The sequence below is a fragment of the Hibiscus syriacus genome, unplaced genomic scaffold, assembly GCF_006381635.1.
Source record: "Hibiscus syriacus cultivar Baekdansim isolate YM2019G1 unplaced genomic scaffold, ASM638163v2 tig00110548_pilon, whole genome shotgun sequence".
In the NCBI taxonomy this organism is placed as follows: Eukaryota; Viridiplantae; Streptophyta; class Magnoliopsida; order Malvales; family Malvaceae; genus Hibiscus; species Hibiscus syriacus.
The window spans coordinates 5,444,603-5,467,934 of NW_024062775.1; the positions used below are offsets into that span (position 1 = coordinate 5,444,603).

The window sequence follows — 23,332 nt, forward strand, 5'->3', positions numbered from 1 at the left end:
GTGAGGGTGCTCCTCTTATGCTGCTGATGTAGCCTTTGCAAATGGCACGTATCTAAAATAAACTGGCTTAGCATATCCTGAAATAAAATGCCTCCTTCATATAAATTAATAAAACTATGCTTTCCTTTAGTCTTACTTTGCTTGCTATGGGAGTGTTTCTTAATTTATTATCTCGTGGAATTACTTAAATTGGACCCTCTTTATTTATTCATTTTTATAAAAAAAAAAAAACTGGTGTTTCAAAATATTAAATTAATTTATATCGGTTCCTGAACAATTTCAACATTATTTTCAGAATCAAAGATAAATTTAATAATTATTAAGAACCTCAAATGAGGTTTACAATAAAGGATGAGTGTCGTAACCGGTTTTCGTCCGGGCACGATTTTTTTTACTTCGCGGGAAAAGTAATGTGAATAAATGGTTTTTAAAATAATTTGGGAGTCGCCATCGGCCTTTTGGGTCAGGTAGGTCGAATACCTAAAAATCATCTTTTAAAAGAGTTTTTAAGAAAACATCAGTAAAAAGATAAACTGATATGCGTTTAAACCAAAAATTCATTCTTTTTAGAAATAAAAATGGATTCGTAGTCGGTTACGTTTAGGGAAGGATTAACACCCCTACAACGCCCAAAATTTGTACTTTTTTAATTATAAATTGTCTCTATTATTAGAAATTAAAAATTCAAAGATATATTTAATTTATAATCTTTTTTTATTTCAAATTTATGATTTTATGAAAATATATTCATATAAATAAGATATTTATTTATTTAGAAATATCAGAAAAGGGCTTCTAGGTGCTTTAAGACAGCTCTTTTATTTGATAAAAAAATAAATAAAACATTTACTTAATATAGGATTTATAAAAATAGGATATTTAGTAAAAATATCAGAAAACGGACTTCTAGGTATTTTAAGACAATCCTTTCTTAATATAGAAAAATAAATATATATTAAAATATGATTATTAAAAGTAATTTATGAAATATAGGATTTTAATAGAAAACAAACAGAATAAATAAACAAATATTATTATATATATATTTACTTATATAAATAAAAAATAATAATAATGAAATAATAATTAAAGAAATAATAATAATAAAATAATATTGCAAATAATGATTAAAATAAAAGAAAAAAAATAAATAGTATTAAAAATAAATAGTCAAAAATGAAAATTTAATGATTAAAATGTAAAATTATAAAACTAGAGTCCTAATTCGAAATATATAAAAGGTGGGCATTAAAAGTGTAATTTAACCATAATTCATAATACGAGATTAAAATAAAAAATACTAAACTATGAGGGACTAAATTTGATATTTACCTAAATATATATATATATATATATATGCTGATAAGGACTAAATTAAAATAAAATAAAATTAGAAGACTAAATTAAAATAATCAAAAATTGCTTTTAGTGACTAAATTGCAAGGTATACAAACTTGGAGTACTGCGGACGGGGTTTACCCTTTATGAAATTACAGAAATACCCTCCCCAAAATGACGTCATTTGGGGAGGGTTTTAAATACCCAATCGGCCGGCCCTTATGGGCCATTTTTTCATTTCTTTCCTTTCTTTCTTTCTCTGAGAGAGAAAACTCTCTCTGTTCTCTCTAAACTCTCTCCCCGGAGAGAGAGCTGACCAACGGCCGGCAACCGTCTGCCGTCGTAATCCCCACCGCCGGCCACCGCATCCGGTGGCCGGAAAATTTTATTTTTATACCAGAATGTAGATCGGACCGTCCTAATGACGGTTCCGATGTTCCTTTCTCTTAAATAGCTCCCGATCGGAGCAAATCTAGGAAAATACCTTTGGTTTTCGAAGGTTTTTTGTGAGGCTTGGAGGCCGGTAGTGACTCCGATCGAGGTGTTGTCTTCCTCGGTAAGTTTCTCTCGCTCTTTTCTTTTGTTTTGGTGTTTGTGGTTGCTGGTTTGCTTGCCCTCTCTTCGTTTTTCTTCTTTCGTCTTTGTTCTCTGTTGCTGTCTCCTTGCTCTCCGTGGCTGTTGGTTTTTTTTTTTGTCTTGCAGGGAACGGTGGCTTTTATAGCCACCTCGGTGCTCCTCTTCGAACTGGTTAAAGAATGTAAGCCTCGGTGAGTCACCAAAGCTAGGCTGGTGGCTCACCGTAGGGATGGTCGTGGGATGCCATCTGGTGTTCTGGAATTCTCGTTTGGTGTCGTGGCAACGATGGAGCAGCGTGGAGGTTTCTGGCGAGGCGGCGGCTGAACATGGCCCTAGGGTTATGATACCCTAGGGTTTTCTTTGCTGAAGCGGTTGGATAATGATATGGAAACCTTAATATGGTTTTAGGGTTTAGCTTGGGCCAGAATTGGGCTCAGTGATCCATTTGTAATTGGGCCTGTAATATAATAAAATTAATAATAAATAATAATATTAATAATAATAATAATAAATAATAAAAGAAATCAAATATTAAAAAAAACTAATGTCTTCAGTTGTCCCTCTTTGCTTATTCTTGTGTTAACAAGAATAGAGCAAAGACGAAAAGACAATAAGTTTTTTTTCATTTGACTTTATTTGGAAATGTTGAACAAGTTTTTCTTTGGGATTAGTTCTTCTTATTATGAACTTTTCCACTAGGGATGACAATTTATCTCCTTCTGTGATGTAATCTAGCAAAAAGTTGAACAAATTCTCCTCCTTATGAACTTCTTCTTCTTCAGATGAGTTCTTCTCATTATGAACTCCTTCTGGAAATGCTGATGATGATATATCTCCTGCTGTGATAGAGTTATGCAAAAGGTTGAACAAGCTCTTCTCATTATGAACTTCTTCTTCTTCTTCTTCAAATAAATTCTTATTATTATGAACTTTCTCTGGAAAAATTGATGATGATATATCTCCTGCTGTGATATAGTTATGCAAAAGGTTGAACAAGTTATTCTCATTATGAACTTCTTCTTCTTCTTCAGATAAGTTCTTCTTATTATGAACTTTCTCTGGAAAAGTTGATCCATCGAGTGATGAATTCAAACAAAAAGTTGAACAAATTCTTCTCATTATGAATTTCTTCTTCCTTCTTCAGATAAGTTCTTCTCATTATGAACTTTCTCTTGAAATGATGATCCATCGAATGATGAATTTAAGCAAAAAGTTGAACAAGTTCTTCTCATTATGAACTTCTTCTTCCTTCTTCAGATGAGTTCTTCTCATTATGAACTTTACCTGGAAATGTTGATGATGATCTATCTATTTCTATGATAGAGTCATGAAAAAGGTTGAACAAATTATTCTCATTATGAATTTCTTCTTCCTTCAGATGAGTTCTTCTTATTATGAACTCTTCCTGGCAATACTGATCCATCAAATGATGAATTTAAACAAAAGGTTGAACAAGTTCTTCTCATTATGAACTTTTTCTTCCTTCTTCAGATGAGTTCTTCTCATTATGAACTTGACCTGGCAATGCTGATCCATCAAATGATGAATTCAAACAAAAAGTTGAACAAGTTATTCTCATTATGAATTTCTGCTTCCTTCTTCAGATGAGTTCTTCTCATTATGAACTTGACCTGGCAATGCTGATCCATTAAATGATGAATTCAAACAAAAAGTTGAACAAGTTCTTTTCATTATGAACTTCTTCTTCTTCTTCAGATGAGTTCTTCTCATTATGAACTCTTTTGGAAATGTTGATCCATTGAATGATGGATTTAAATCTTTGCTAAAATCTTTGAAATTCCTGTTAAATATTCAACATTGATAAAATGAATGAAAATGCTCCTATTTTGCAAATGTCTAAATATGATGTATGAATATTGATGCAATCTTCGTTTGACTTCAAAATGGTGAACTCGGTTTTCCTCCACTTCATCATTTATTGCCAGGGTCACCTCTGGATATCAGTGTAGCAACTTATGCTATCAAGCTTGCAATTCTGAAGAACCATCTGATCAACTTGTATCTTTATGTCTTCTTTGCTTCATGAAAGTCTTAGAAGAATTGTTTCATTTGTGGAACTCTTGTCGTAGTCAGAACTATGACCTTGATGCCCCATTTTGTCTTTGGTAACATCAGCTTTCTTTGTATGGACTTATGTAGAAATCCGATAAAGCTTTCATCTTTGAAAAGAGAATCTGTCATCTTTAAAAAGGGAATCTATCATCTTTGAAGAGTGTAGATGTAGATATGCCTGACTCAGCAGAGATTAATTAGGAGAGTAGAGTCTGTTCTGATTTGACTCTTGAAACACATCACAAGGAGAATTTATCTCAATTCCTTTCATGTCCCCACATTTAAATGGTTCTTGAACAAGGCAACTTGGATCATATCATGCCGAGATGCTTAACAACAACCTGTCGTTCAACCTTAGTTGGCTCCACTAGTTTCTTGTTGTTAAAATTTCAGCTCTCCTTCTGCGGAAAGAGATCTTCATCATATCTCAACTTATAATCTTGAAGTTGAAGAAGACAAACTTCATCTTGGATCAATAAATGGAAACCATATGATTGCAACATTGGTTCAGCACCATAATCACTGGTTTGTAAAACATTTGACAATACATTCATCTTTTCCTGTGGTTTCTGTCGAGATGTAAAACACTTGACAACACATTCATCCTTTTCTGTGGCTTCTGCTCAGATGTTCGTAAAACATTTGACAACACATTCATCATTTCTTGTGGTTTCTGCTCAGACGTTCGTAAAACATTTGACAACACATTCATCCTTTTCTGTGGTTTCTGCCAAGATTTCTTAATCATTGAAGCTCTTTGCCTAGTATTCAAAGCTTTTGAATGATGTCACAAGACCATTTGAGAGCAAAACTCAGTGGAGATTCAAGTGTGATGTTAGTATGACCAAAAAGTTGGTCAAATTCACAAAATGTACTAGTGTCGAATTGAATAGGAGATACCAACTGATCACATTTTCATCTCGGGCAAAGGCAAATATAATATTGATCACGTTTTCTTCTGTAATGGGCGTTGTAGGAATTAGAAACACACCCACTATAAGAGCCATGTATGGAAAGATATCCGTAGAATTCTTGATGCTGGGGATGAAACGCACATGATAAACCAAATAGATGAAAACTCGGTTCAGTCTAGTTGGCAATGATAACCCCAGAAACAATCGGGAAAGAGCAATATACATGATATTCTCTCTTCAATGTCATCAAGTAAACAAAACTGATGTGAAAAATAGCTTCGTAACCTTAACAGTATGGTTGAAACTAACTGACAGGAATCTCAAAGACCTTAACAGTATGGTTGAAACTAACTGACAGGAATCTCAAAGAAATATTTTCAATTATCACCGACACACAAAAGGCCAAATTTAGATTTCGAGGTCTCGAGGAACTGATCCTTAGATCGAATGGTCTACAAAGGGACCATCTTTATTCATGCAACTATGATGTAGCTTAACAAAGAACACACTGTTATGTGACACATGGTTTAAGAAGATTGGGTATTTGAAACCATACTTGCTGAATAAATATTTGTTCAACAACAGGTCCCTAATGCAACTGCTTGATGAACGAAGCAATTATGTATAGTCAATTTCACTGTCATTGTTTCACCATTTTCATTCTTCATATCTTTATGTCTCATTGGAAATATTTGCTCAAGTCAATGATTTTTAACACATGATGATGTGGGCCTTCAGCATGCCCCAGCATTTGCTGATACGATCGTTCAAAAATGCATCAACAGTCCTAATTCTGATTGAAATGGGCTTTCAGCATGCCCCGATATTTGCTTCTTGTTAATCTGAGCCTTCAAAATGCCCCACATGGATCTGTCTGAAGGAACCTTTAAAATGCCCCAACATTTGCTGATACAGATGTTAAAAGTATGCTCAACATTACTTCTTGTTGAGATGAGCCTCTAAGAATGCCCAAATATTCATATTGTTGTGAGCCTTCAAAATGCCCCAATATTCTATTTCTGGTTGAAAATGGGCCCTCAAGATGTCCCTCTAGATTTGTCTGATTCACTCTCAATGTCTGTTTGACTGAAATGTCATGATCCCCACGAGGTCCAATTTTGACAATGAACTATTGTAGGTACTTGTGGCTTTATTCGTGCCCCAAATCTGTTTATCTTGAATACTTTCATTCCGGTGTCACTAAACAGTAGTATTGTCAAGTAACTGGAGAAATTCTCTTCATATTGTTACAAACTTAAGAAGTACTCAATCATTCTGACAAAAACGTCTGAGATATGTGTCTTCTGAATGAGGTGACCATTTTCTGTATCTGGAGGGATTTAGCAAGACAAAGCAATATAAATAGCTTGGTAATCTGTTCCAGGCTGACACAGTGGCTTATCATATTTTAGTGAAGGCCATCTCTGAAATATACTTTTCTGTGGGAGAGAAACCAATTTATGCGAACAGTAATCTGATACAATAACAAGACTACATATACAATGATACAAGCTCATCAAAAATTCACACCCATGCAACATGTTGATTCTGATAACAACTCATCTGATTATGAAGCGATCTTTCATGATGATTTCACAGATATTAATAGTTCTTCTGATATCGAGGAAATCCTAAATTCTGATTCTGATGAGGAGAGTAAACTGTTATACTTGACAAAAACAGGATATTCAGAGGTTGAGGCTTCAATAGCCATGGAGAGATGTGGTCCTCATTCATCAATTACAGAGTTGACAGATTTTATACGTGCTGATCAACTGGTTAAGGCTACTGACACACTTTTTCCGGTAGAAGATAGGAAGCCATTATGTAATGATCCCAATTACAAGAAAAGGAAAAACTCGAGCTATGATTTTTGGGAAAGGAATAAGCAGAAGAAGCTTGAAAAGAAGCTTCTTAATGAAGACGATCATGCAGTTCATCTTTTAATTCCAATGATTGGTTCTGTGGTTCCTACCGAGCCAGATCAGATAACTTCAAAGAACACTTCCAGAAGATGCTATTGAGCCTTCTTATTTCTACCATGAGCAAATTCATCTTTCAAATCTAATGATTGGTTTTTGGGGTTCATACCAAACCAGATCAGATAACTCAAAGAACACTTCCAGAAGATGCTATTGGGTCTTCTTATTTCTACTATGAGCAAATTCATCTTTCAAATCCAATGATTGGTTTTTGGGGTTCATACCAAACCAGATCAGATAACATCAAAGAACACTTCCAGAAGATGCTATTGGGTCTTCTTATTTCTACTATGAGCACATGGCACTTGCTCCAATTAATGTTTGGACTGAAATGTCACAGTACTGATGTTGTAAAACCAAAACTTGTAGATTCAAAGTATTTTCATACTGCTACACTGAAAATGGGCTATGTTCATAATCTGCCAATTGAGAACATATTTCTTCTTATTCTGCTTCCTCCATGTGCCATACATGATGTTTTTCCATTGACAAAGAAATGATGGCCTTCCTGGGATCCAAGAACAAAGTTGAACTGTTTATAAACATGTACAGGAAGTGCCAAATTGACAGAAAGGATCTGTAAGGCTCTTGAAGCTTATAACAATGAGCCACCTTCGAGTGTCCGGAAGTATGTTCTTGATGAGTGCTGAAAATAGAATCTGGTATGGATTGGAAGGAATAAAGTTACTCCACTTGAACCTGATGAGGTGGAAATGCTTCTAGGTTTCCCTAAAAACCATACATGAGGATCTGTATAGAGACATGTTCCATGGTGGTATCAATGTCCTGTCTCTTTTCTCTGGGATCATTGATGCAGAAGTTGCCTTTTACTGTCTTGGCATACTTTTGAAAACAGATGTGCAAGAACTGAATGATGATCGGTTGGAGCAATTGATGAGTAGTTTTGTCGAATTCGACCTTGCTGTCGGTAGCATCCCATGTAACAACCTTACTGGAAGAAATAAACATCATCAGGATGAAATAGAAGATTTTTGTTGGTGTATTTTCTTGCAATGACTGTTACGACAACTATCTCTTTTGCTGCTCCAAAATACACACTGCCATATCATACTCTTCCCTAACCATGGAAAGGTTTAGTTGATGGTAAAACTGATTATCTCAACTTTTGGAATCCTGTACGGCATACAAATGTAGAATTTGTTCCAATGTCTTATTCTGTGCCATAAGTCCTTAAATTCAAATTCAGCAATCTTCTGAAGGACATAATGGATATCATATTGACAAATAAAGTGATCGGCATAGAAGAAGTAGCAATGATGTGTCAAGACTTGAGCCAACATTACGGTATAACCAGAGTGCAGGTAGTGACTTGTTCATGGTTCTATGATGTAATCTTCTAGAGAACATGAATTGATGGTTGGGGAAAATAATTTGTCTGGTGATGCTTATTGCCCTCAGTATGAGATAAGTGATAATCTTTCTTGATGGATTGCTAATAATGTCACAGGAGAGTGTCACAATTTCAATTCTCCAGACTTTCTGGCTTCTTGGACCACTTGCCTTCAAAAATGTGAAGTGCTTCATTATTCTGGCCTCATTCATTCTTTTTCTTCAACCAAGGTAGAATAAGCAACAATTTGCTTCAAGGACCTTCTCTATTTGAGACTGTCCTGTTTAAAAATGTTTTTTCTTCTTTCTTTATTGAAGAATGAAAGAATTTTGCAAAGTATTACCTCTTTCAAGTTCACAATATAATCAAATCATAAACAATGAGTTTAATGAATATCAAATAAATCAACTACACTTTTAAATCATTCAAAAATCATAGTCATATGGCAAGTGTCAAAATTATTGATTGATTTGAGGTGTATGTTGATTTTGGAAAAGTAGGTTCTTTCAAGTTGGTTCAGTATGTCATTTCGGGCTTCCACTAACTTGAAGAAATGGTTGTTATGCTCATCTTGTAGAGATGCTTCTCGTTTCCAAAATGTCAGAAATATCTTTGGAATGTGCGGTGCTTCTTTTAAGAGCTTAAAATCGTCTCTTATATCGTTGTTGCACCATTCATTATTCGAGCCGCCTTTTTTACGTTTTCAACTCGAATCCTCCTTTGGTTTCAAGATTTTATTTAAAAATTTACATCTTGAACCCCCCCTTTATCATTTTTCAAATCATGCATTAAAGATTTTAAAAACCAATTTTTGCAAATAAAAATCAATCTTGGGAGGCGAAATGAATTCTAAAGATATCCTCTTTTACTTAGAAATCCATGTATGATTAGAATGGACTTTTCAGGTACGTAACGTAGGCCATGGCTTATGGTTAAGAAAGAAAGAGATAAAAAGGCCCAAATAAGTGTTTAAGGGTAATCAAACCAAGGATCAATTCATTCTGATGCCATCAATCTTGCCTTGCTTAACTTGGATATGATTTGTTGGGGATTTTTCCATCATTTTGATCCCTCTAGACTGCCAAATTTTGGATTCATTTCCAATTTCTCATATCTTCAGCATTTCTTGCTCTTCTTGTTCGTACTTGATCAACCTTGTAACTTGAGGCTCAATAAGTCACCCATCTTGATTCAATTTTCCTTTTTCTTCTTTTTTTTTCTTTTTTTGTTTCTTCTTTCTTTGCTGGATGAGTATAATACTTCAATTGCTTTGAGCACCTCATTTTCCTTTTGCATTTTGGAGGTTTTCCATTATTCTTGATTGGATTGATCTTCAAGCACTCTGTATTTGACATACTTTATAGTTCAAAACTTTCATGACTTCATGGAAACTTGTCTTCGTAATAAAACTGTATTGACAATCTTTATTCTTGTGAGCCAATATCCTTTACCTTGCCCCCCCATGTAGAGGGTGATCCTTGGTTAGGGTTGAATTAAAAGAAAAATTATTCAGGCTCAAATGGGGACAACAAAGGATATATATATATATTAAAGGATAAATGAAACAATGCCGTTCATCATCTCATACACAGAAACCTTTGTAAAAAGAGGTATCCAGGGGGATGAATATTCAAGATTAATTTTACTTACATGAAAAATGTAGTTAATGCATGATATATTTATTTCAATCAATCACTTTCCCCTTCTTCTTTGAGTATGCCCTAATCACTCGGAATTATGTAATAATACAAATTGTGCAATATAAAAGCAAACATAAAAATACAAATGCAAAGATGCCAAATGTAAATATGCAATTGTAAAAATGTAAATGTAAATTATTTAAAATACCAGAATAGGACATCCAGTTATATTAAGACTGCCATTTTCTTTGATATTGAAAATAAATAAACATTATTATTTAATTAAATATGTTTTAATACATGATGTAAATTTAAAAATGTAAATGTAAATACAAACGTAAAAATGTACAAATGCAAAATACAAATGCATGTATGAAAAGGTGTTACTCAAGAGTGATCATCTTAGAACAGATTTCATTGAACACAAAAGTTTCGGTACATCAAACAAAACTTTACATATAGGGATATATTTCATTCCTAAATTCTCCAAAGCCAAATTAGTCTATCAGCTTAAGGGACATATTGCTTGTCTGGACTGCAACTTCTTCCATGACATTCTCTTTCATCTTCTGTGTCACTTCTCGGAGTTGCTCATTTTCCCTTGTAAGAGAACCTTTCTGTCTAAGAAGTTCTTGAACAAGATCTTCATATAAGTTGTAGTTCGTTTTCAACTTGGTGACCCCTGTGATCCACTCTTCTGGGGTATTTCCTAGGCCAGTATTTTGAAAGGCTTGACTGATTTTCTGAAAATCTTCATGCATAGTTTTCATTTCTGTGCTCAATTTCTTGTTTTGGTCGTTCAAGTCCTTCAAATAACATGCTTGAGCTTCATAAAAACATCCACTACTCTGAATGCCCTGACTGTTGTTTTTACCATAGACTGCTTTTGGTATCAATCTAGTAGGATCCTTGTGTAATACTTTTGGTATTAATATAACAGGATCTCTGTGTGCATTACTCATTTCTATCTTCAGAGTTTCTTCAGGATGTCTTTCCTTGGCCGCATCATGTTTTGTTTGATCATAAAACTTTTTTGTCCATTTATGATTTCTTTCCAATTTGATGAACAGTCTTTCAAGTCAACACCTTTTGGTTATGCCATGATCATGTAATGCAGACAAAAGAATATAAACAAATTAGAGCAATGTAACATGCATGGAAAAATAAGAAAACAAAAATAGAATAATTAGTACCAACTAATGGAAAAAAATATATCTATCAAGGTATAAATCTTAACCTCATGCTTTCTAGTTCCATGCTTTGTTTGGAAAATTTAACCTAAACGCATGATTTCTAATTCGCATGCATTTATTCAGAGAGGAAAATAATAAATTAAATAAATTAAAAGCTAGAGCTTATTTCTCCTTTGTGTATACCTACTGACAAAATTTCAGCATGGTTTCAAATCGGGAGAGTTTCTAGGGTTTATTATATACAAGGTTTCAGTTCTAGGAGTAAAGGTACCCGAATTGTCCTTGTTAGTGCCCCCCTTGGGCTGCTAACCCTCTATCCTAGTCCATCACGGACTAAAGTGGATCGAGTTCAATTCGAGGGGATACACTTCTCTATGTCTGACACGGAGAATAAATTCTCACGAAGACATAGAGCATATGAATCCCAAAAATTACTTGCTAGGTCTGACACGGAGAATAAATTCTCACGAAGACGTCGCTTTCACTCCCACTTAAAAGGGACAAACTCAATTATAAAGCTTTATGTTAAGCAATGCAAGTGTTGTGTGTGAGGAGAAATGTTCAAACCTCTAACAGATAAATAAAATAATGAAATAAAATACTTGTAAGTAAAATGAAATATAAATATAAATATTATAAAAATAATAAGTATATAAAAAATTTGAAAAGAAAGAATTATAAATTAAATATATGAATTTTAATTTATAATTAATAGAGATATTTATAATTGATTTTAAAAGTTTGACCAGTCGCCAAGCTGTCGTAACAGTTTTTCGTCCGGGCACGATTTTTTTATACTTGGCGGGAAAAATAATGTGAATAAATGGTTTTTAAAATAATTTGGGAGTCGCCATCGGCCTTTTGGGTCAGGTAGGTCGAATACCTAAAAATCATCTTTTAAAAGAGTTTTTAAGAAAACATCAGTTAAAAGATAAACTGATCTGCGTTTAAACCAAAAATTCATTCTTTTTAGAAATAAAAAGGGATTCGTAGTCGGTTACGTTTAGGGAAGGATTAGCACCCCTACAACGCCCAAAATTGATACTTTTTAATTATAAATTGTCTCTATTATTAGAAATTAAAAATTTAAAGATATATTTAATTTATAATCTTTTTTTATTTCAAATTTATGATTTTATGAAAATATATTCATATAAATAAGATATTTATTTATTTAGAAATATCAGAAAAGGGTTTCTAGGTGCTTTAAGACAGCTCTTTTCTTTGATATAAAAATAAATAAAACATTTACTTAATATAGGATTTATAAAAATAGGATATTTAGTAAAAATATCAGAAAACGGACTTCTAGGTATTTTAAGACAATCATTTTCTTAATATTGAAAAATAAATATATATTAAAATATGATTATTAAAAGTAATTTATGAAATATATGATTTTAATAGAAAACAAACAGAATAAATAAACAAATATTATATATATATTACTTATATAAAATATAAAAATAATAATTAAATAATAATTAAAGCAATAATAATAATAATAATATTGCAAATAATGATTAAAATAAAAGAAAAAAAATAAAGAGTATTAAAAATAAATAGTCAAAAATGAAAATTTAATGATTAAATGTAAAATTATAAAACTAGAGTCCTAATTCGAAATATATAAAAGGTGGGCATTAAAAGTGTAATTTAACCATAATTCATATACGGGATTAAAAAAAATACTAAACTATGAGGGACTAAATTTGATATTTACCTAAATATATATATATATATATATATATATATGCTGATAAGGACTAAATTAAAATAAAATAAAATTAGAAGACTAAATTAAAATAATCAAAAATTGCTTTTAGTGACTAAATTGCAAGGTATACAAACTTGGAGTACTGCGGACGGGGTTTACCCTTTATGAAATTACATAAATACCCTCCCCAAAATGACGTCGTTTGGGGAGGGTTTTAAATACCCAATCGGCCGGCCCTTATGGGCCATTTTTTTCATTTCTTTCCTTTCTTTCTTTCTCTAAGAGAGAAAACTCTCTCTGTTCTCTCTAAACTCTCTCCCCGGAGAGAGAGCTGACCACCGGCCGGCAACCGTCTGCCGCCGTAATCCCCACCGCATCCGGTGGCCGGAAAATTTTATTTTTATACCAGAATATAGATCTGACCGTCCCAATGACGGTTCCGGTGTTCCTTTCTCTTAAATAGCTCCCGATCGGAGCAAATCTAGGAAAATACCTTCGGTTTTCGAAGGTTTTTTGTGACGCTTGGAGGCCGGTGGTGACTCCGATCGAGGTGTTGTCTTCCTCGGTAAGTTTCTCTCGCTCTTTTCTTTTGTTTTGGTGTTTGTTGTTGCTGGTTTGCTTGCCCTCTCTTCGTTTTTCTTCTTTCGTCTTTGTTCTCTGTTGCTGTCTCCTTGCTCTCCGTGGCTGTTGGTTTTTTTTTTGTCTTGCAGGGAACGGTGGCTTTTATAGCCACCTCGGTGCTCCTCTTCGAACTAGTTAAAGAATGTAAGCCTCAGTGAGTCACCAAAGCTAGGCTGGTGACTCACCGTAGGGATGGTCGTGGGATGCCATCTGGTGTTCTGGAATTCTCGTTTGGTGTCGTGGCAACGATAGAGCAGCGTGGAGGTTTCTGGCGAGGCGGCGGCTGAACATGGCCCTAGGGTTATGATACCCTAGGGTTTTCTTTGCTGGAGTCATTTGGGCCGTTGGATCAAAACTAGATCCAACGGCAGCAAGTTGAGGCGGCTGGATGATGATATGGAAACCCTAATCTGGTTTTAGGGTTTAGCTTGGGCCAGAATTGGGCTCAGGGATCCATTTGTAATTGGGCCTGTAATATAATAAAATTAATAATAAAAAATAATAAAAAATCAAATATAAAAAAACTATTGTCTATAATGAGCATTAAACACAACCATTCGCAGTCCAAAACCTAACCACACCAGAACAAATCAAAGTCATTTGATGGCAACCAGCTCGCCCAACACATATATCTCCACCAATGGACCTAATATTTAGTTTTACATAATATAAATTATATAATACCTATAAATAAATAAGTACATTATAAGCACAAAACAAATTGAGTTGAGTTTAAATCTTAAATGTTAGAATTAAAATTAATTCATATTTTAAACGGACTTAATATTTTTATATTTAATTAAAATCCAAAGGTGATGGCTAACGATGGCAGACGGGTAGAATTTCGTGGATTTCGTACCGCACTCACTCTAATTGGGGTCAGGATAGGTATAAGTGAAGTGAGTAGTGGGCGGTGTGGATGTAAAAATTTATACCTGTTGTGGTTAGTGGGTAAGTGATGAGTTTGAAACATTACATGTCCTGCATCGGCCAGCCCCACATCCATCCACCCACTAACTATTCACCATATAAATCTTGGATCATTATGAATTTAGGTATAATTTTAGAAATTATTATATAAATTTTAAAATTTTATAGGACATGTAATTTAACAAAATGTTAGGGTATAAACAATTTTAGAATTGAAAACTGCCGCTTATGTAATCTATGAGGTATCTGTCAGGCGAGTATGTGTGGGTACAAATGGATACGAGTTGAGTGGTGAGTATCTAGTTGGGTAGTGGATGTGGGGATGATTTGACAATGTACTCGCGTGGGTGGTATGTATTTAAAATTTTTATCTGTTGTGGGTGGTGGATAGGCGGTAGATACGAAAATATCACTACAACAAAACTGTTCTTTAGCGGTATTTTTTGCGGCGCCACAAATTTTGAACAAAAAGCGGCGTTTACGGGTAAAATGTCGTAATTGACTCTTATAAGGTGGCATTTTTGTAATAAACGCCGCAATAGTCATGCACTTTAGCAACATTTTTTTATAAACGCCACAATAATCATGCACTTTAGTGGAGTTTTATAATAAACGATGCAATAGTTATGCACTTTAGTGGCGTTTTTGCAATAAATGACGCAATAGTCATGCACCTTAGCGGCGTTTATAAAAAATGCCTCAAAAATCATGCACTTTAGGGGCGTTATTTTTTATAAATGTCACAATAATCATGCACTTTAGTGGCGTTTTTGTAATAGACTCCGCTATAGTCATCCACCTTAGCATCATTTTTGTAATAAGCACCGCAATTGTACAATCCTTTTAACCCATCGGGTTCCAAATTCCTAATTGTTTCATTCTCATTTTTTCTTATTTTCCTCTAACACCCAGCCATCACAGTGAAGCCACTACCATGCAGCCATCACCACAACCCCAACATCACGCCGCCGCCGTCGGTTTTCAGTCACCTACAGAAAATACCAGAAAGAAGCGTAGCTGTTCTATGGCACCAAATCACACTGCTAAACAACCACAAATGCAGCACCAATCATGAACATCCTCGCAAGCTGATCTAGAAATTCAATTGAAGGCATCGCGCGACGTAAGGTGGCCACTTTGTGTTACCAGTTCATATGATGGATGTATTTCGCTGTGAGCAGTGCCTGTTATCTGTGGTTTTCTAGCTCTAGAAGCCTGATTTCGGATTTTTTAGCAATATAAACGTAACAATGGTTTGAACATGATAAATATAAGATTGTTTTTCTTTCTTATATTTTATGTAACCCTCTGTTATTGATGTCTTGAAACTTTTTATAGCTGTTCATTAGCTCAGTGGCATACATGTAAGAGCAAGAACAATATAAAATTAAATAGTACTCATCATGAGAAAGACAGGTTGTTTTATAGATTTGAAATAAGTCGTATATATCTTTTTTTTTAATATTTTAATTTTTTATGTAATAGCTTTCATGTGAAATTGGATGTATGATTTGGCTTTCTAATTTTTTAACCGGTTGCAATGGCAATGGCTGCAAAGGCAAAGCTACTTCTCCGAGAGCTAAAAAATGTCAAAGCTGATTTGGCTTTTGCAAAGGAGAGATGCTCTCAGCTGGAGAATGAAAATAGAATCCTTCGTGCGTGAGAATCATGAAATAGGAGATAACCCAGATGACAATGAGTTGGTACGCAGTTTCATCATTTTATCCTTTGCTATATTTACTCACTGAAAGGATTTGGATGCCTCTTTCGTTTGAAATATAGTTCAAGTTTACTCCTTGGGCGGACCAATTGCCCACTCATTTTTTGACCGAGTGCATTTTTTACATCTTACTATTAGTTTGATTAAAAATTAGTCAGAAATTAATTGTCCATACTATCATATGAAACACTTCTACTGTTAAACTTTTACCCTTTTTTGAACTAAAATCTAGGGGTGGGTGAAAGGCAGTTAAAACCTAACTTGATATTCTGTAACAATAGGATGTCTGAAAGGATAGAAGCCGATGCATGACATGAAGCATTTTCTAGTATCTTCCTCCCCACTGGATGAGGGGAAAGTATTTTAGGAATAAAATGGAGACCCTAATCAGAGCTTCCAGTAGTTTACAATGTTACTTAGGGTATGTACGTTTCATTGTAGTTGATTTTTTGAAAAATGAATTCTGAAAAGTATTTTATAGCGTTTAGATAATGTTGTGTACTTCTAATTCACTATCCAATCTGTCAGGCCTTCCATGAAATTTTAAAATTTTGTGTGCTCATCATCTTTTTAACATTTCTTCTATAGGTTGTGGATTTAGGGGAAAGTAGTCCTGTTCGATGTTCTCGTTCCAAAGGTTACATAAATCCTTCCATGAAGTTTATCTGCAATTTATGCGGTCAGTATTATTTTTCTTGTTCTTTCATATTACATATTTGGCAATATCTTATGGCTTTTAATTATTCTTGTATTTAATTATTTCTGTTGCATGTGTTTAATTTCTATAAAACTTAAATGATTAATTATTCTTACACTTAGGGAATCAAACAGTGTGATTATTACTGGAGAGCTTTAGTTAGGAAGCTCTTGAACTAAAATTTATTTTTGAAATGTAATAATACTCTCCCAGTATTTTAGTTGTCAGCTATAGGTTCCATAGATTATATGGTGATATGTTCTCATATTCTTATTATGCTGGATTTTATCCCAGTATATCCTCGTGACTACCATTGCAACCTTGGTCCTGATGGCCGGCATAGAGATACTGATGAGAGGCCTGAGCTTTGTAAAGGAACAGTTGAATTTATTGCTTCAAAAGAGTACATGATTTGTTGAAATTTATAAATTCGTAAATTTCAAATTGATATATGTTTATTTCTACTTTATTTAACTCGGGTTACATCTCTTTCTCTTTTCTTCTTAAATGTTTTCGTAAAAATTTTTAATGCACACATCTTTGGATAATGTATAGATAACATGATTACTTAACATTTGGTTAGAGCATGTCTTGGCGGCGTTTTGTGAATAAAAACGCCACGACAAGTCATGACGGCGTTTGGGTGAAAAACGCCACTATATATCATTACTATTAACGACGTTCGTTTTTACAAACGCCGCTAAATGACCTAACATATCGCGTCATTTGTAAAATAAACACCGCTAAAAAACATAACCTTTAGCGGATTTTGACGTTCACAAACGTCGCAAACTTTTGCGGCGTTTGATTTAACGACGCTTTTTGCGGCGTTTTATTTAACGGCACTTTTTGCGACGTTTGTTTTGCGTCAGAAGGATTTTGAACGACGCATACAAACGCCGCTACATGACTAAAAAAAACGTAGCTAAAACATGTTTTGATGTAGTGTATTAAGTGGATTTAAGGATGAAGCCATTGCCAATAAGCATTGGACTTTCTTGTTTAAGTGGGGACCCACATGACCGGCTCAATTTTCCCTTTATCTTGGTGGAAGCCATTGCCAATCCATACAACATTACAATTGTTCATTTATCATAAAAGCCTGCATTTTATAATATATATATATATAATATATATATATATATTCATCCTAAATTATTTATTTAAATGTTTTTAGATAAAGATGGATGAATTTTAGAGCATTCTGTGATTATTTTTCGATAAATTCAATACTTTCAAGCTAAAATCATCACACACTTTATTTATTTATCTTTTTTTAAAGATAATATCCAAATTTTCCTTCGTAAGCCATTATTTTCTCTTGAACCAGCATCTGAAATTATTTTTACAACATGCATACAATACAATGAAAATTTATATTCTTTTAGAGAAAACACTTGATCGTTTGGGCAAATTATAATTTTAGTATCTAAACTATCAGTTTTAATTTGTTTTAGTACGTAAATTTTTAATTTTTTTCATAACCATTCATAATGTTAGTACTTCTATTAAAAGTTTAGCTTAAGTTTTGAAAAAAATTAAAATTTTAGGTACTAAAACAGACCAAAATTAATAGTTTAGGCACTAAAACAAAACAAAACAAAAACTAAACGTTAAATATAATTTTTAAAAAAATTAAATACTAAAAATAAAAATTAATAATTTAAGTACTAAACCCGTAATTTACCCTTATGTTTTTTGAGTTAGTGGTTAACCGATACTATGAAAAGTCTCACTTGCGGTACCCTTAATATAAGGTTAAGGTAAGACGCTACCGATTTTGTTATTATTTTTTTAATAAAACTGGTAAAAAATTACCGAAAATATTATTATTTCTACTGATTTTATTATTATTAGATGTTTTACCTATTTTGTTAACATATCTAGTAAAGCACTATCAGTTTTATTATTTTATCTATCGATTTTGTTATTATTTAACACTTTACCAGAAATATTAAAAACCAATTATGTTTTAAATAATAATAATAATATTTTAAATAATTTTTATTAATTTTATTAAAAAATAATAACAAAATCAATAACGTTTTATCTTAATCTTATACTAAGAGCTTTCATTTTTCGATACTATGTGATATGAAGTGGAGCGGAACGTGAGAGCTTTCATTTTAACAGGGCCCACATATTTGCCAGCTCAGCTCCACACAACGTCCAACAATCATTTCTACAGTTTTTATGTGTAAACAGTTATATGATAATTTAAAAGTTGTGAATTTGAAATTAGTCAAATATATTATTTTTTATTTAAAATTTTAAATAATTTTATATAATATATGAAAATAAAGATACGTAAATGATCTTTTTGAAGTCAATTTACATTCATGTCCTTTACTCCGTCCCTACCGAAACGCGTCCATATCCTTTCTGTATGTCAACATTGCCCCTTCATAGTTTAGGGAAAAAATTGAATAAGGAGTGAAAATTGATAGATGTACGGTCTAGGTTTTAACTAGGTTTGATTATGGATGATAATTAGAATTTTAAATTTAAATATTTATTTGATATTTGATTTTATTTTTATAAATTAAGACATTAAAATTAATATTTACATTTTATTAAAGTAGATATATAATAGTGGTGAATCAAGAAATTTAAGAACGAAGTTTAAAATTTTAATTTTCTTTTGTTAAATATAATGACTACGTAAAAAAAATTAAATATTAAATTAAATTTAACCATTCTTTCAAAATAATAAGAATACAATTGACTCATATGAAGACTTAATGTATCCGCTCCTAGCATATAAACATCCTCGTATATTCATTTTCTGAATCTGACTTTATATTATAAAATAAAATATATATTACTTTTAACAAAAAATTAAGCATTGATGATTAAATTTTTAATAGATTCAGATTTTGTATATTAATACAGTCAATGTATAAATTAAAGTTTTAAAATTTAAAATATTTATCGATCCATACATTTACATATAATAATATTTACTTTTTTCAGTTTGAGTGATTATAAGATAATATATATTCGAAAGACTTACAATCATTTGATAATGAACGCTAAAACATTCCTATAATCATCGTGATTGAATATGATCTTTAAAAATAACAATCATCCTTTAATCATTAAAATCATTCTATTCATATTAATATTCATATTTTATATATATCATGTATAAAAAAAGATTATTTATAATTTATACTTTATTTTAAAGTGTAAAATCAAATAGCTTATATCTCTTCAGTTGAGAAGGAGAGATGAAGGTTACTCCCACCTCATTGTTATCCTAAATTTTCTGTGTACATTTTCCCCCAAGCTTTAAGTGTGAAATTATTTAAACAAAATGTTTTTTTCTGGATTTTGTTTTCATTTATTATTTCTGTTAAAGCTGTCCAATTTCGGCTTCTGGGATTTTTTTTAAATAATTTCAATTTGTTTATAGAGAAGGATCTTCCACAGTCATATGATCCAAAGGGAGTTTTTGTCTGTCTTGCTTGTAAACTTATCCTCTTTTATTTTCTTTAAATAAAGCCCACTTTCAAGACTCAGACTTTCTTCAAATTTCCAAAGCTGCGAGCTTCAAAAGATTGACCCTTTCATGGTTCAGAGCCTGTAGCTTTTTCTCATTTCTTGACAAAACCACTAATTCCTTCTTATTCCCTTGATCTATCAAAATCGGAAAAAAAATGTTCGGTACCCAAAGCAAAACCGACCTTGCTTTGGAATTGCAAGCACAGTTCCCAATCTCAAGGCCAAGCATCCATTCTAGAAGGGCTAATCTGACGGTGAAATTCCAAGACCTTTATGGGTTCACAGTTGAAGGCAATGTGGACGATGTTAATGTGTTGAATGAGGTAAGAGAAAAAGTAAGGGAACAAGGGCGAGTTTGGTGGGCACTTGAAGCAAGCAAAGGAGCCAATTGGTATTTGCAGCCACAAGTTTCTTCAATATCTCAAGCTATTGTGTTGAAATCGTCACTAAAATTGTCGGCTTTGGCTAATTCTGTTACATTGAAGAAGCTTATTAGGAAAGGTATACCCCCTGTACTTAGGCCTAAGGTTTGGTTTTCGCTTTCTGGTGCTGCCAAGAAGAAGTCTACTGTGCCTGAAAGTTATTATAATGATCTGACAAAGGCGGTAGATGGTAAGGTCACACCTGCTACGAGACAGATCGATCATGTAAATGTTCTTACATTAAGGTTTATTTTGCATTTGCTCGATGAATTTTTGTTGTTTTTCTTGTTGTTTGTTTTTTTTTCCTCCTAATTTTGATTGAATACTTGTTTAGATTGAGATTTTTTTTCATTTGATGTTTATCTTGTAGTTTTCAAGAGATTTGGTTTAGTTTGCATAATGAATTGGGAATTGAAACTACATATTTGATGATGATTGACCTAAATACAGGATGGCTTTTGGAATATAATTCACTTGATCATCTCTTTATTGGTGAAGTTCACAGTGCTCTTTTCTTTTAGGCAGGATCCTGTGAGCTTTCCTCCTTAGATGGGTGTTTGACAAGGTTTTGTTGTGTCATTTGAATCATCGAATCTGAAATAGAAGAATTGACCGGTTTATCTTTGAGAAGTTCTTGGGAAAATTACAATGAATGTGATGATCTGGCATGAAATTGTTGATTGATATAACCTGGAATTGTGACTTTTGAGAAATTTAGTTTTAGCCTTTCTTTTATATACTTGCAGGACCTTCCACGAACTTTCCCTGGTCATCCATGGTTGGACACTCCAGAGGGCCATGCTGCTCTCCGGCGGGTGCTTGTGGGGTATTCGTTTCGTGATTCTGATGTAGGCTACTGTCAGGTGAGTTTATCAAATGATATCACTTGTCTTTCAGCATTTTCTCTGCTTCTAGTACCATTGGCATAGAAAGGACGTGGTACAAAAGCATAGAACACTTCATTTTTCGACTAAATAATACACCATTTTCTCTTGAAGTTAACATGACAGTACTCTCTCATGGTTTCAACAATTTGAAGATGTCCATTTTATTCAATTCTGTTATTTGATTGTGGCAATGAAACTAGATCGATGTCATGTTTCTTGCGTACCTTTTCTTTTTACCGAGTCACCAAAATTTATATGTTCTTGGTGTAGGGCTTAAATTATGTTGCTGCACTGCTATTGCTTGTTATGAAAACGGAGGAAGATGCATTTTGGATGCTTGCCGTCCTCCTCGAGAATGTTTTAGTTAATGATTGTTATACAAATACCTTATCTGGATGCCATGTCGAGCAAAGGGTTTTTAAAGATTTGCTTTCCAAGAAGTGCCCGAGGTAGTTGAGGATTAAACTATTTTATTTTTATTTATTTGTTTGTCCTTTTTATTTATGTAAAGTAATACGTTAAGTTTATCTTATTAAAAATTGGATCACAAAAACACAGGATTGCTGCTCATTTGGAAGCATTGGAGTTTGATGTCTCCCTCGTCGCTACCGAGTGGTTCCTTTGCCTCTTTTCTAAAAGCTTGCCTTCTGAGGTTTGAACAATATTTCATTACCATTTACGTCCTGCTGGCGTCTCACACCAATTGCCGATTCTATTCGAGGTTGTTTTCTGATTATCTTATTTCTTTCCCTCTTTGTTGGGCTATTTGTCCAGACAACTCTGCGGGTGTGGGATGTCCTTTTCTACGAGGGGGCAAAGGTTCTTTTTCATGTAGCTTTGGCTATATTTAAGGTACAAATCTCATCGAAGTTCCACTCTCCACATTCCAATCAAGTCGGGAACTTTCTTTGACATGTTTTCCTAAAGATCGCAAAGTTAATTTAAGTTTTGATCTTCTTTTGCAGATGAAGGAAGACGAATTGCTTCTAACACATCAGGTCGGTGATATTATTAATATTTTACAGAGAACAACCCATCACCTTTTTGATCCTGATGAGCTACTGACAGTAAGACAATTCGTCATTTGTATTTCCTGTTTTCTTCTCATCTTATAACATTCCATGCTTCTTTCTAGTTATCCATAGGAAAATCAGACCTAGTTCCGGTCGTAGACAGGAAAGGAGATCATTTCTGTTTGTTTTACCATGACATTTCAATGAATTGACCCATGGAGTCAAAACATAATTTGGAAATCTATAATATGTTTTGCTTTCACTTGACATGGACCTTGTTGATCACTTTAGGTTGCATTTGATAAGATCGGTTTCATGACGACAAACACCATATCAAAGCAAAGGAAAAAGCAAGAACCAGAAGTAATGAAAGAGCTTGATCAGAGACTAAGAAGACTGAACTCTCTCAGAACTGATGACAAATAACAGTTTCTTGAATGTGAAGAATCTAGTCGTATGTCAAAGGATGTGGAATTAATACTCGTGTCCTCACTGCCAAAGACCAGGTAGAATGTAAATTTTGTAACCCATAGGCAGTTTTAAACAGTTGAAGTTACTTTGCTAAGGAATTCAGCGTTGTGTTTTTTGTGATCGAAATCGATTTGTTTTCCCGTATATTTGAAAGGTTGAAGAAGAATGTACTTTTTCAACCATATCGAAATTCGAAAATGATAATGAAAATCGACAATAGGAAAATAATGACTAACACAAAGAATTGAAATAAGGCTAATGTTGTATAATGCATTATTCAAGC

At 33.2% G+C, this 23,332-nt stretch overlaps 1 protein-coding gene across 1 annotated transcript; it reads left to right on the forward strand.

Annotated features, from left to right (window-relative positions):
* The first annotated feature begins 20,195 nt into the window (after window positions 1–20,195).
* Window positions 20,196–23,143, forward strand: LOC120130516 (TBC1 domain family member 2A-like). The gene is made up of 7 exons (XM_039147744.1): window positions 20,196–20,903; window positions 21,425–21,541; window positions 21,836–22,014; window positions 22,124–22,217; window positions 22,340–22,417; window positions 22,531–22,632; window positions 22,870–23,143. The coding sequence occupies exons 1-7, from the start codon at window positions 20,412–20,414 to the stop codon at window positions 23,002–23,004; spliced, it is 1,197 nt and encodes a 398-aa protein (XP_039003675.1). The 5' UTR covers window positions 20,196–20,411; the 3' UTR covers window positions 23,005–23,143.
* The last annotated feature ends 189 nt before the right edge of the window (window positions 23,144–23,332 follow it).

What these genes read in the sequence shown, in the direction of transcription:
- LOC120130516 (XM_039147744.1), top strand. Translation starts at nt 20,412, where the DNA reads ATGTTCGGTACCCAAAGCAAAACCGACCTTGCTTTGGAATTGCAAGCA. An exon ending in CTGATGTAGGCTACTGTCAG is followed by an intron (nt 21,542 to 21,835) that starts GTGAGTTTATCA and finishes TTCTTGGTGTAG; the next exon opens with GGCTTAAATTATGTTGCTGC. An exon ending in CTAAAAGCTTGCCTTCTGAG is followed by an intron (nt 22,218 to 22,339) that starts GTTTGAACAATA and finishes CTATTTGTCCAG; the next exon opens with ACAACTCTGCGGGTGTGGGA.